The sequence below is a fragment of the Monocercomonoides exilis genome, assembly GCF_001643675.1.
Source record: "Monocercomonoides exilis strain PA203 chromosome Unknown scaffold12-1864167, whole genome shotgun sequence".
In the NCBI taxonomy this organism is placed as follows: domain Eukaryota; phylum Preaxostyla; order Oxymonadida; family Polymastigidae; genus Monocercomonoides; species Monocercomonoides exilis.
The window spans coordinates 1,334,416-1,347,787 of NW_027150557.1; the positions used below are offsets into that span (position 1 = coordinate 1,334,416).

Below are 13,372 nucleotides of genomic sequence, written 5' to 3' on the forward strand. Positions count from 1 at the left end.
GTTCTGAGGAAGTAGTTTGACTGTAAAGATATGACATAGTTTTTCTTAGACATGCTTCCAATATACGATTCACTGTACGGGATGCTTTGTCATGTACTTCTTCGAGTCTGTTGCGATACAACAGCTGAATCGTAGACAGGAACACATCTTCAGGATGAAGCGTATTAATTGTTCGGAGGAAATACAAAAAGTGAAGAGGAAGTTAATAGCCGAGACAATCATAGAGATTGAAGCAGCAATTGACGAAGTGAAACAATCAGTGAGGGCAATAACAAATAATATTGTTGTGATTGTGGCAAACTTGCTCGTGACATATTTCTCGATTCTATAATTCATTATCTCAAAAAATTGCTATAAAAGCACAATTTACAAGAAAAATTCGTTTTAAAATTTAATTTGTTGTTGATGAATGTTAGTGCTTTGGTTATTTTTAATTTTTACAAAGCTTTCAAAGTTTAAATCTTTGAAAAATAGCTAAAAATTTCAAATTATCTCACTTATATTGAATTTGTAACCTGTAAACTGAAAACAGAGAATGCATTGCAAAAGTTGAAGTATTTTATGAAACTGAAATGAAGTTGATAGAATTAATTTGAAAAATGATCTTCAACCCAAAAGTACTTAAACATGGCAGCAAGCGGAAAGGATCAAGTGAAAATTATCTTGGTCTGTTTTTTATTTTGTTCGCTTTAAATGTATTTTATTAAATTTGTTATAAATATAGGTTATGGGGAAATCTGGGAGTGGTTTGCTTGCAATTTTCAAAAGCTTCCGTAAATTATTCATTTTGCTTTTTTTTCCATCATAGGCAAGCAGCCACGTATTGACTGCTTAGCGGAGGAATTCGGCTTTAAACAGATTTCAACCGGAAATCTTTTCAGAGAGTGCATCGGAACATTCAACAGCATTGGATTCGAAGGAAGTTTGAATGAAACGTGGGATGAAGAGAAGAAAGATTTCAAGGATGATGCTGTTATTGTTGAACTATTAAAACAAAAATCAAAGACTCCTGATGTCCTCGCAAAACCAGAAACAAACATGCAAACAGTTCTTCTGGGATGCAAAGCAAAATATTTTGTTGAAAGTGGACTTTTTGTTCCAGACACACTGACTCATGGTATTTTTGCAAATGCCTTCGAGTCATATTTTGCAGCTCCACTTGAATCTTGCGGATCTGCACGCCGTGGATTGATCTTGGACGGATTCCCAAGAACAATTGGTCAAGCAGAATTCTTGTTGGAATTGTTGTCAAAGCACAGTCTGAAAGTGGACTTTATTCTTGAAGTTGATTTGGACGACGAAACAATTGTGAAGCGTACTACAGGACGTCGTATCTGCCCAGGTTGCCAGTCCGTCTTCCATTTGATGTTCAAACCCCCGCGCGATGGTCAGTTCTGCACGAAATGTGGAGCAGTTGTGAAGCAACGTGCAGACGATGCAACAGAAGATCTTCTTCGTCGTCGTTTGAACGAATTTGCAACAAAAGTTGCTCCATGTCTTGCTTTCCTCAAAGAAAAGGGAATTCCTGTTGTTACAGTTCCAGGAAATCTTCCTGATCCATCACCTGCTGCAGTGAAAGAAAGTGTCATGGGCTCAGTATCAAAACTGTGGCAATAATTATATTTTTCAAACTTTGGATTTTTTAAGAAGGTTCTTGTATATTATCCACAAAAGAAAACATTCTAGTTAATTCAAGATAAAAAAAAATTTTTTTTGTAACTTTGACATACAACAAATGAAATGCATGAAGTGAAAAATTTTGAAGAAATACATGAATTGATTAATGATTCTGCTTCGGTATTTCTGCTTGACAGCAAACAAACTTAACTGTTCCAACATTAACAGTTTCACTTCCACATTTAAAAGTGACCCCGTTGTCCACATCAAGAGTGGTGATGCCATCGCATGTTTGATACGAATGTAAATGCCCCTTTACCATGAAAAACAAAATAAAATCAACAATAAGAAATAAACATGCAACAAACCCGAACTGCACATTTAACATCCATTCCGGTGCCTATCCTGCGTGCAATGGACTGTATTAAAACAAAAAATAATCAATGTAAAGCATAAATTTATAAATAAAATTTTTAACCTCATCGTATTTTGCCAATATCATATCAGCTTCTTCAGGACTGTAAAATCCTTGTTCAATCATCTCGCTCAAAGATTCAATAAGCGAGCGTCCAATTGTTGATTGACGATATAAATAATCTGTACTCATTTAATGTGGGTGGATCATTTTTTATTTTTTAATTCAGTTCAAAAAACAATATTCCAAAGTGAGATATTATATGTTCATGACTATTTTTTTTCATTCATCCTCATTTTCTTGTCCAACAAGATTTGAAAAATTATGCAGATCCCAAACCTTTATAAGTAAGTTAATATGTTGATCAAAATTTTTTGTGCACAAAGTGATCTTTTCATACTCACCGTTATATATATAATCCAAATGATTTAATCAACATTCAATTTATTTGATATATCTTTATCAAACTAATTATAATTTAAAATGGTTAGAACAAAGCAAGTTTCTCGTAAACAAATTGGTGTTAAAGCTCCACGCAAACAACTCGCTTCAAAAGCAGCAAGAAAAACAGCAGCTGCAGCTGGTGGCGTGAAGAAGCCCCATCGTTTCCGTCCAGGTACTGTGGCTCTTCGTGAAATCAGAAAGTATCAGAAGAGCACTGAACTTTTGATTAGAAAGCTTCCATTCCAACGTCTTGTTCGTGAAATTGCACAAGAATACAAAACTGATTTGAGATTCCAAAGCTCAGCAGTTGCAGCTCTTCAGGAAGCATGCGAAGCATACCTCGTTGGATTGTTTGAAGATACCAACTTGTGCGCTATTCATGCAAAGCGTGTTACAATCATGCCAAAAGATATGCAATTAGCAAGAAGAATCAGAGCTGAACGCGCGTAAATTGTATCAATGATTTTTAATAAAAAAATTTTCTGTTTTTCCATTTCATTTTATTTATTTGTGTTATTGAACACAAATGATAAAATAACTAAGAAATTTCAAGAACTTTATAATATTTTGTAATATCAAAAAGTTAACAGAGAATAAGAAATAAATTAATAAATATAAAAAAAATTAAAGTCAATTCAATAATAATAATTGAAGATTAATTGAAACGAATCAAAAAATTTAGCAAAAATGAAATCAAAATGTTGAATTACAATTTTTACCAAAGCATTTCACAACATATTGTTGAGTCGGTAACTGAAACCATGAGATATCAATTGAACAATTTATGCGATTATTTGTTTGATGAAATCGCAGGGAATCTCCAAAATTTGAATAAAGAATTATCTCTAAAGAATATTCAATAATGTATTTTGATCAATTTTTAATATTTTTACCAAAAGTCTTTGTAAAATTTGACGATATCTTAAGGGGAAAAAATTAGTTATTTTCATTTAACGTGGAAGAACGACAAAAAGGTGGACGAGTGTTTCTCCGAATTTCTCAAAGATAAAAATTTGGGCGACTTCTAAATTCTCTCGCTTTCCACTTCGGGGCGAGAAGTGAAGATTGGATGAAACATAATTTTATACGAAACAGATTGTGAAGAACAATGAGGGAGCATATGATGGAGGATTTTATGATTTTGCCTCAAATGAACCATTATGGAAGAAGATAGGAAGCAAAGTGGTTTTTTTTTTGTACACAATGAAATCGGAAAGAGAGAAAGAAAATGCAATATACAAGCAGTGAATGAAGAATATTGAAAGGAAAATATAAAGAATAATGTTTTAATTTTTGAAAAATAGTGTTTTTCGTTATTCTTCATTCATAACGAATGAAATTATTTCTTGTTATTCATTTAAACATGTTTTATGCACAAAACCGAAATCTCTTTTGAGTTTTCAGTTGAAAGGTTCACATGTATTTCAGTTTTTTGAACGGATAAAGACAATTTTTGAAGATATATTTACCGATTATTGAAGAGAAAACGATATGCAATGAGAAAAAGAATCTTCTTTCTTTTTCCGGTAAAATTATTTAAGCTTTTGAATTTTGAATGTTGGTGGAATCTTCACATTTTGACTACCATGTCTAATTGCTAAAAATTATTGAGACAAACGAGCATGAATCTGCGGATGATGAATAAGTCAAAAAATGAGCTCGACAATACAAATAATTTCTTCATTAGCAAAAAATAAATGCAAAATATCCTTGTTGCTCAATCTGATGCATGCTATGTTTTAAGGCAAACAAAGTGGAAGTACAAAAAATGAAGTGAATCAAAAAAAAAAAAGTTGTTCAACAATAAACAAAATATTTAGGCAAATAATTAACTGCAAAATATTCTCCAGCTTCTTCTTTAACTTTGCAATAACGCAATCCGACCAAAAAGTCTTCATATCCTTCATCCTCAAACTTGTCAAATAGCATTCTCTTGATCTCTTTTCGCTTTACATCCTCACTTTCATTTTCCGTCTTCTTCAATCTTGCATAAAGATCTTCAAAAAAGAACAAACATCTTTTAACTGTTGAATTTATCATATCCAATCGAACTATATCCTCCAATACAACATCAACTGCTCCACTTTTCAACAAACAACCAATTTTAACTGCTTTATTTTCCATTGCACTGCGAAATGATCTTATGAATTGGTCAGTTATCTCTCCGTGACAATCCTTTGCTTTTCGAAATAACTGAGCAATGAAACAAACCAGCACAGAAGAATCTTCATTACTCGGTTTGGACGAGTAAAAGAAAGAATCAAGCGTTTCGAGCCATCTAATTAAAATTGTTTCTTCTTTTGTTACTGCGCTTTCCTTCTTTTTTTCTTCATTTTCCTTAGAATTCACATTCTTTGACGCAAGTTCCATTTCTCTTGTAACTTCGTCAACAAAATGCAGCTTGCTAACAATCGTTCGTTTTAATCTTCCTTCGTCATCAAATCTGGTAATCAATAACTCTCAAGCTGATTGATATGCCAATGGAGTAAGATTGCGGTGCTTTTGATGATATTCGATGATTCCTTTAATATCATACAAACAGAGTTTTTCTCCAAGAGTCTATAAATTTTAAGTTCATATAATCATCAAAAAACATAAAAAAAATGCGCATTAAGAAAATGAATCAAGCCTCATGCTGTGCAATATTGCTCAAAGCAAGCAACACCATCTCTACATCTTTTTGTGCTTCCTCGCTTTCTTCTTTCTTCAAAGCAACTTTCAGCAGATAAGGTACATAAACCAATAACGATTTGTCAAAATATCTGGGATAAAAAAAACTACAAATTTCGCAAAGAGCAACCATTTGATTTATGCTTCTTTTTTCTTTTTTCTTTTCTTTGTTACAAATCATCTTGAATATTCTTTTGTTCAGCAAAGAATTGACATAACCTTTGTTTAGTATGCGTTTGACTATCGTGCAATATCCCATGTGCTTCAACAGCAAAATAACATTTTCCATCGATATTTTCTCTTCTTCAATCATTTTATCGATTGCATCGAACAGTTCTTTTGTACAAATAGATTTGAATTCTCTTTCGTCCATATCATCCATAAGTCCATTCATTTCATCAATTTTCTGTTTCTGCTCAATTTCGGTGCGGCTTTCGAGTTCAGAAAACAATTCTTCAAAAAATAAATGGAAAAATCGTAATCATCATAAATTCAAATAAAGCAAAACATGCATACCTGAAAACTTTTCTGTATTTGTCATCTTCTGAAATTTACAGTATTTTTGCATGAAGATTAAAACGGCAAATTGTCATATACACAAAAATAATCACAGAATAAAAAAGAAAAAATTAAATAAAAGAAAAATACATAACATTCATGTGAAAGCTAACTTCCATACCAAAATTTATATGCAAGTATTTTTTGAAAGCTAAAAAAAGATTAAAATAATGATTTATTCTTTTAAGGATTAGTTAATGGCAATTCTGATCATGAAATTTTTAAAAGTTAATTTCGATATTTCTTTTCAAAATTTTATGAATTATATTTTATTGAGTGGCAAAACAATGAAAATAACACATTGAATACTGAATAATTTCACTTGTTTTATGATAAAAGTTTAGAGAAATTTCTAAAAACACATAAATTTTCATCGTCATTCATGTCGACAATGCTCACATTAATTTTTTGAAAGCATTTAGATTTTATCAAATGCTAAAACACAATTGATATTGAGAATTAAAAGTTTTAAGATTATCTAACCTTAATATTTTCTTTTTGATATTTATGTTTTATGTCAATTGAAATAATTTCGGCTTTGCTTATTGTCTTTTTGTTTTTTCTGTTGATAGTACTCATCTTTGGAGGGCTTCCAGTGTTCAGAGGAACTTTTGTTAACAAGCTCTATGCTCTCTGCCATCCTCAAAAGAAACAAGAACAAACATCAAATGGACGCTCTTATCGCTCACCAAACTGTTTTGAGGCTTGCTTCAATAAAATAATGTTTGAGAAGAATCCATGCATGCAAGTGTGTTCCTTCTTTTGTTTCACCTCAACAATATTGCTACATATTCTTTTCATAAGATTTTTTACATGAGTCTTGCTATTGGGATGTATATCGCATGGTTCTTCGGAATTTTTTTGTATCTTGATGGCAAGCATATGTCCTCTCTTCACAAGTTTGCTTTCATTTGAATAAAGTCATTTTTTTAAAACAGAATCCTTTTTATTTAACCACGTTCCAAGCATTTTTATTTTTGCTGGAATAACGCTGTCAATTGTATCGTTTATTGTTGCATGCAAAGCAGATCCTGGTGTTGTTACAAAATTGAATTATCCAATTTTTGAAAAGGCGTATCCATACGATGGGTATCTGCATTCAGAAGTTCGCTTCTGCAAACATTGCGGGATTATAAAGCTTGTGAAATAATTTGTTAGAAATATCTTTCGTTAATTATTTATGCATTCATTTGGTTCTATGATTACTATTAGACCACCTCGAACTCGTCATTGCTCAACTTGTGGATGTTGCATAGCTAGAAACGATCATCATTGCCCATGGTGTGTTAAAGTTGTTCATTTAAATGCTATCTTTAATGAGCTTTTTCGAAATATTATTTACAAATAGGATTAATAACTGGTTTGCGCTCTTTTGCAACATTTGACGAATCAAATATTACATGAATCGCCAATATATTATTTGAAAATATACTTCACATTTAACCAATAACTGTGCTGAAAAAATTAAAAAATTAGTGTTGGTGCTGGAAATTATCGTTATTTTTTGCTATTTTTGCTGACGAACGGAGTGACGTGCGGGTACATTGGTCTGTTTTTTTCTCTTGTTTCATTTCCACTTTCTTAACCTCTTGCTTCTGCATATGCAGCATATGTTGCAATCAAGCTTCTGTATTATTTTGTGAATGCTGATGGCATGTTTGGAAAACAAGTCAGATTGCGTAATGGGCAAGTCATTACAATTGGATGGAAAATTGCTCTGACTGTGTGATGTTCGAGTGATAATAAAGCATTTAATGAATTCTTTAACATTCCTTTTTTTTTTCAATGAATGCTTCTACAGGTGATACTGAACCATCGCATGTGGACTTCGATAGCTGTGATGTTCTCTGTCTGCTTGTGCATTGCGTTGCTGAGCTTCTTTTTCTATCATGTTTATCTTTTCCTCACAAACACTTCGACACTTGAAACTTTAAAGGTGTGCTAAATGCAAGTGATTTGCTTATATGTGAAATGAGACTTAATATTTTAGCCTTCTTTAAAGTTTCATGTAATCTAAGTGAGTTGCATTTGTGTTTTTGCTTCAAATACATTCTTATTCACAACTGATCATGTTATCCAATAATTCTATATTTTCCCACCTTCTCTTGCAACATATTAAATTATTTAACATTTAATTCAACCATCTCATTTGCATTTTAGTGGAAGCGACTGAAGCAGAACAGGAAAGATGCGATGCAGATTGTGCAAGGAAAGTCCTTTATTCGCGATCTTCCGCCAACTTATGTGGATGATCTGAAGGATGATCTCAAAGAAAAGCATGTGAACAGATACAGCAAAGGTATCAGACTAAATAAATGAGTGGGAATGATAAAGAGCTTTGAAATTAATAATTTGGATATTCCACTTTAGAATTTTCTATTCTTTATTTATTTATTTATTTTTAATATTTATATTGCCCTTCTATTAACAATGTTTTATTTCAAATGCAGGGCTGATAAGCAATCTGATGGAAGTGATTATCCCACCACACACACGACAATGCAACATCCATCCACTCACAACAGATTCATCATCAACTCCAACTCAAACTCCAACTCCATCTTCTTCTTCTTCTTCTTCTTCTTCTTCACTCCAACAAGAGCAACTATCCACATTTACTCCAACTACCACATTTTCTTCTGTTATTCCACACACTTTCCCCAACCGCCCTCGATTTCATTGGATGAATGAGCCAACAGGCGGAGAAATTGAGCGCCATCGCAAAGAAAGAAAAGCAAAAGACGAGAGGAGGAAGAAGCTTCTGATGAGGCAGATTTCAGAAGCTGAGCAAAAGAAGGAAGAGGATGATGAAGATACAAGCAATCAAAGTGGTAAAGCCAAACACCGCACAAATAGACATACTTTTACAAAGGAAGAGCTTGAGAATGTCGATGAGACGTTGAGTGCTGAAGAATGGAAAGAGCTTTTCCTCGGGTGCAAAGAAGAAATACTAAAGAGATATAATGCATTCCCAGTGCAAAGAGTACAACAACAGAAAATGAGTCAGGCTTTGGAAAAGACAAAAGCGAAAGTTGGGAAAGAACCGAAAAAGAAACTTGAGAAAAAGGAAGCAGCGAAAGAAGGAAGTCATAACAAAGAAAAAATTAAAAAGAAGTAATTATAAATTTTTATGTAGAATAATTTTTTTGAGAACTTTTTCGTTTTTAAAATTGTTATTCCGTTATAAGTAAAGTTATTGAGCCGCATTCAAATGCTGTAAAATGTGCATAATTGAAATTACATGTGATAACTCTGATTATTTATAATATATAGAAAATTATTCAAGAGACGACAAATTTCGCTATTCGGAAAAATCAATTGTATTTTTGAAATGAAAAATTACTTGATTATGGATATTGTTGATCGAGTGTTTTTAATTCTTCGAAATCTACCAAATTCTCTGGTAATTCGGCATGACAACCATTGAAAGCAATGAAAACACTTTAAATGGACAAAACGAAACAATGCCAGAAGTTATCCAGGAAACAGTTTTGTTTTCTTTTTCTTTGAGTTGATTGTTTTTTTTCACAGATTATTCAACAGACTTCACCTCACAAAATTTCTTCTGATGCTTCTGCGGCTACAGAAAAGCCATTGTCTCCATCACCTGTGGATTCGAATCAACATGCCTTTCAAGTTTCACCTCATACTCATGACCCAACAGCAACTCCACTTCCTCCAGAAGGCCATTCTCATGAGCGTTCAGCTCAACCAGCAAATCAAGCAAAAGAGCTAAATCCACGCCCATCAACTACATTGCAATCTCGCCAAACAATCAGGCGTCCAATTTCTGGCTCTGTTTCCGCCCGCCCGACTTCAAGCGCTAAATCTACATCTTTGATTTCAACTCATTCAATTAGACCGCAAACAGCATCAAAAGCCAGGTCCACGTTCGGTTCTAGTAGCAGATTTGGATTTTCCTCTTCAACTCAAAGAGCGAATTCTTCTTCGACTCAAAGGATGGGAGTTCGAAGCTCATCATCTTCAGTCAGACCTCCAACTGCACCTAAAGCGGTTGCGTCAACCACTACAACTAGGAGAGGCTTTGGCTCTTCCAGCACACAACCTACAAACGGAACTCACACTACGGGGATTCCAACAATCAAAGCCAGTGCCAAAACAGCCTCAACAGTGACTCGTCCAATTACTTCGGGACATCAGATACGTGATGTAAAATCAACACCAACAACAAGAACACACACCCCGTCCAGCTCTTCAAGCTCTCTTCCGCGTCCATCACTATTTGGAACGGGAAATCGACCTGCAAGCGCGTCGCGGCAAAAGGAGCCCAGAACCAGCGCAATTTCATCATCCTCATCGTCACTTCGTTCTCTTGGCGGTACAACAAGAACAGTAAAATCTGTTTTATGGACGGAAAGTACTGTTCGCCAAGAAGTCACCAAACATTTAGGATTTTTGAGTGAAGAAGAAAAAGCTGTTGTCACTGCATCTGTTCTTTCTCAACTTGCAAAAGTTCAATCAACAAAGAACGACGAACATAAGGACCAACATGCACCTGGATCTGGTCTGTTATTATTTGTGTCAGCGCTATTTTTTTATCTTTTTAACTTTTCAATTCAAATTCAAAATTAATTTTGCTTTTTCACAGAATTACCTCCAAAACCCACAAGTACATCTTCTCTTCCGCGACATTCTGTTATAACCCGTCCGTCGACTACTTCTGCTTCTTCTTCTTCAACGCCTTCATCACGTGCCTCGTCGAGCTCATTGAGAGGTCCACACTCGCTGTCGCAGGCGGCTGTCACGTCACACGAATACGAGGAGCAGATGGACAGAATGTGGAAAGTCATCGCACAGCTCACTCTTCCTCCAAAACAGCCAGAGCAAATTAAAACAGACGAAGCAACTGCAGAACAAAAGGAGACGACTACTGATAATGAAAAGGCAGCCGTTGCAGACGAATCTTCAAGTTCTCCTGCTTCAGCTTCATCATCATCATCATCTTCTTCTTCTTCTTCCTCGTCTCTGCTGTCAACATCTCTTGACACAACAGGACTGATGCAGGTGACTCAGCTGGAGCAGTCAGATCTTCTGACTGACATCTTCATCGGAAAAGACGGACAAAGCGACATTCACGTTGTGCCTGCTTCTGCTTCTTCTAACAGTCAATTGGCATATCCAGCAGAAGCACCCTCCGAAGCAGCAAAGCAGCAATCATCGTCTTTGGCTATTTCCTCCACACAACAAGACAATGAACAATTGTCTGTGCCAGCGGAGGTTGCTGTTGCTGTTGCAGTTGCTAATGATGATGATAATAAACAAAAGGCTGTTCAATCGTCGAGGATAGCTCAAAAGCAGAAGGCTCTTCCGCGCAACTGGAGTGGCGTGGTGACTCTGCAGTCTTCTATTGGGAGTGCCGTGGACAGGAACAAGAAGTCGATGGAGGATGATGTGAATGGCTTCTCTTTCACAGGCACGTTTCCTGTGCGGAGCGGCATTTGTGTGTTTGACGGACACTCGTTCGACGGCAAGCGGGGGAGAGAAGCGGCACACTTCGCCAAAATGCGCTTCTGCCCAATCTTTCTGGAGGAGTATGAGAAGCTGGCAGCAGCTGCGATGCTCGGCAGCCCGTCGCTGGAGGAGGTGCTGCGCAACACAATCAAGGCGATTGATGCAGAGATGGGAGAAGGAAAAGGAGGAATCGGGACAAACGGGATGGGAGGAGAAGAGGAGAACGGGAAGGAGTATTATACAATGGCGGGGGCAACAGCCACTGGTGTGGTGCTGAACACAGGGAATGAGCACTTTGATGGGAATGGGAAGTCGATTGTGGCACCGCTGAGCGAAAAAACGATGGCAAGGCAGTTGGAAGGGAAGCTGCGGAAAGTGACAGAGAAGGACATGAAGAAATGGATGAATGAAGCATCTTCTGAGGATAATCAGAACGAGGAAAAAACAGAGAGCGAAGAAGGAGTGAAGGCAGAAGAGGCAGAGCTGTGTCGTTTTGATTCATACACAGTTGGTGGATCATATGAGCTTGTGAGTGGGAATGTGGGAGATTCAGAGTGTTGGCTCTTTTCTTCGTATCCTCCATCAACAAAGGAGAATTCTTCTTCCTCTTCTTCTCTTTCTTTCCCTGTTGAGATGACAGAGCGGCACGTCTCCACAAATCCTGCTGAAGTGGAGCGCTGCCGCAAAGAAGGGGCAGACGTGGTGGAGATGCCGAACCGCAAAAAGGGCGGTGAAGGCGAAGGAGAAGGCGAAGAAGGAGGCGATGCTGGCACCACTGTTCGTGTGAATGGCATGATGGTCACACGATCAATAGGAGATTTCCAGTCGCCCCAGACAATCGCATTGGCTGCCACGAAAATGGTGAAGTTGGAGCCTTCTGAGCAGCATGTGCGGTTCTGTGTGGATGAAGAGGCAGAAAGAGAAAGAGAAAAGAAAGAAAAAAGTGAAAAGAAAGAAGGTGAAAGCGCAGTGAGTGTGGATGCTCCTCTGCCGCTGTGGTGTGTGGCAGCAAGTGACGGCTTCTGGGATGTGATCAAGCCATCTGCATGTGCCAATCTTATTCCTCGGCTCATTCAGAACGAGGCAAAGAGATTAAAGGACGAAGCAAGTCAACAGTCGTCTGCTTCTTCTTCTTCTTCTTCTTCTCAATCTCCAGATGAATCATCTCCTTCTTCACACTCAGTCTTCTACAGCGATGCTGCCATCTCCTCTCTGTCTGCACAGAACATGGCGTCGCTGCTGGTGAAGGCAGCAGGCGATGTGTATGAAGCAAAAGGAGCTGTTCCTCTTGTGCCAGACGCGACTGCCCCAACACACAGAGACAACATCGGACTCTGTGTGATGAAGCTGACATGGGTGCCTGTCAATTTGAAGGCAGACAACGAAAATACTTCATCATCATCATCTTCTTCTTCTGCTGCTGCTTCTGCTGCTTCTTCATTGTTTTCGAGATTTATGACAAGTGAAAGCAAACAGAATGAAAGCAATTCATTGGATGCTTCTGTGCTGTCAGTAGAAGGTTCCTCTCAGAATGACAGCGGGGCTCTTCTGTTGGGAAAGAGAGGCGGAGGAAGAAGGAGAAACAAGCTGCTGGAAGAGTTTTTGGCATCGAAGCCGAGCGGAGAAGAGAATAAGGAAGGAGAAGGAGAAAAAGAAAACAATGAAGAACCAAAAAAGAAGGTTAGTCTTCTGAGTCAGATGGAAGAGGCTGACAAGGCATTTGAGGCATCCCAAAAGAATGACAGTTTGAAAGAAGAGGAACAAAAAACAGAAGTTGAAACTGAAACTCAACAAACAACTGATGAAAAGAAAGAAAACGAAAATGCGGAAGAAAAGGCTCCTGCAACCGAAGAAACTAATGAAGAGATAAAAGATGAATCCAAGTGATTTTGTGAAAGGAAAACATGAAAAACGCATCTTCTGCTTCACTGATATAATGTCTTAATAATTATCTTCTAAACATTTTTCTTTGTTTATGTTTTCTCAAATGAAATCAAACAATTCTTTGTTTCTTTGTACACATCATTTTTCAACGCGATTTGGTTATTATTAAGTTAAACAGCATATTAATTTTCATTTATTCAATCTATTTTTTCGATTAACAGCAATTCATATTTTTTTTACATCAACATGAAAAAAGAAATTGAAGTATCAAAGGGCCTGATCAGCTTGCTCATTTTGACGCACTTTTTCAGC

The 13,372-nt window shown here is 36.5% G+C and overlaps 5 protein-coding genes across 5 annotated transcripts; 4 read left to right on the forward strand and 1 right to left on the reverse strand.

Moving 5' to 3' along the window:
* The first annotated feature begins 616 nt into the window (after positions 1-616).
* MONOS_6701 (adenylate kinase) lies at positions 617-1,707 on the forward strand. The gene is made up of 3 exons (XM_067876952.1): positions 617-666; positions 725-746; positions 809-1,707. Exons 1-3 carry the CDS (start codon positions 628-630, stop codon positions 1,615-1,617), a joined length of 870 nt encoding a protein of 289 aa, XP_067731310.1. The 5' UTR covers positions 617-627; the 3' UTR covers positions 1,618-1,707.
* A 73-nt stretch (positions 1,708-1,780) lies between these two features.
* Positions 1,781-2,224, reverse strand: MONOS_6700 (Transcription initiation factor TFIIA small subunit; the record flags this gene model as incomplete). The annotated part of the gene is made up of 3 exons (XM_067876951.1): positions 1,781-1,930; positions 1,986-2,036; positions 2,096-2,224. 3 exons carry the CDS (start codon positions 2,222-2,224, stop codon positions 1,781-1,783), a joined length of 330 nt encoding a protein of 109 aa, XP_067731311.1.
* A 245-nt stretch (positions 2,225-2,469) lies between these two features.
* Positions 2,470-3,039, forward strand: MONOS_6699 (histone H3). Its single transcript, XM_067876948.1, has one exon. The coding sequence runs from the start codon at positions 2,516-2,518 to the stop codon at positions 2,924-2,926; it is 411 nt and encodes a 136-aa protein (XP_067731312.1). The 5' UTR covers positions 2,470-2,515; the 3' UTR covers positions 2,927-3,039.
* Positions 3,040-6,218: 3,179 nt separating this feature from the next.
* MONOS_6698 (putative Palmitoyltransferase SWF1) lies at positions 6,219-8,948 on the forward strand (the record flags this gene model as incomplete). The annotated part of the gene is made up of 9 exons (XM_067876947.1): positions 6,219-6,452; positions 6,509-6,603; positions 6,671-6,841; positions 6,917-6,985; positions 7,181-7,251; positions 7,312-7,427; positions 7,506-7,640; positions 7,865-8,003; positions 8,155-8,948. 9 exons carry the CDS (start codon positions 6,219-6,221, stop codon positions 8,820-8,822), a joined length of 1,698 nt encoding a protein of 565 aa, XP_067731313.1. The 3' UTR covers positions 8,823-8,948.
* Positions 8,949-9,059: 111 nt separating this feature from the next.
* On the forward strand, positions 9,060-13,350 carry MONOS_6697 (uncharacterized protein). Its single transcript, XM_067876946.1, has 3 exons — positions 9,060-9,192; positions 9,236-10,229; positions 10,314-13,350. Exons 1-3 carry the CDS (start codon positions 9,118-9,120, stop codon positions 13,061-13,063), a joined length of 3,819 nt encoding a protein of 1,272 aa, XP_067731314.1. The 5' UTR covers positions 9,060-9,117; the 3' UTR covers positions 13,064-13,350.
* Positions 13,351-13,372: the final 22 nt, after the last annotated feature.

Excerpts from the sequence above, each read along its gene's own strand:
- MONOS_6697 (XM_067876946.1), top strand. The coding sequence starts at position 9,118 with ATGACAACCATTGAAAGCAATGAAAACACTTTAAATGGACAAAACGAA. Across the intron at positions 9,193-9,235 it reads CAGAAGTTATCCAGGAAACA|ATTATTCAACAGACTTCACC; the intron begins GTTTTGTTTTCT and ends TTTTTTTCACAG. Across the intron at positions 10,230-10,313 it reads CCAACATGCACCTGGATCTG|AATTACCTCCAAAACCCACA; the intron begins GTCTGTTATTAT and ends GCTTTTTCACAG.
- MONOS_6701 (XM_067876952.1), top strand. The coding sequence starts at position 628 with ATGGCAGCAAGCGGAAAGGATCAAGTGAAAATTATCTTG. Across the intron at positions 667-724 it reads ATCAAGTGAAAATTATCTTG|GTTATGGGGAAATCTGGGAG; the intron begins GTCTGTTTTTTA and ends TTATAAATATAG. Across the intron at positions 747-808 it reads TATGGGGAAATCTGGGAGTG|GCAAGCAGCCACGTATTGAC; the intron begins GTTTGCTTGCAA and ends TTTCCATCATAG.
- MONOS_6699 (XM_067876948.1), top strand. The coding sequence starts at position 2,516 with ATGGTTAGAACAAAGCAAGTTTCTCGTAAACAAATTGGTGTTAAAGCT.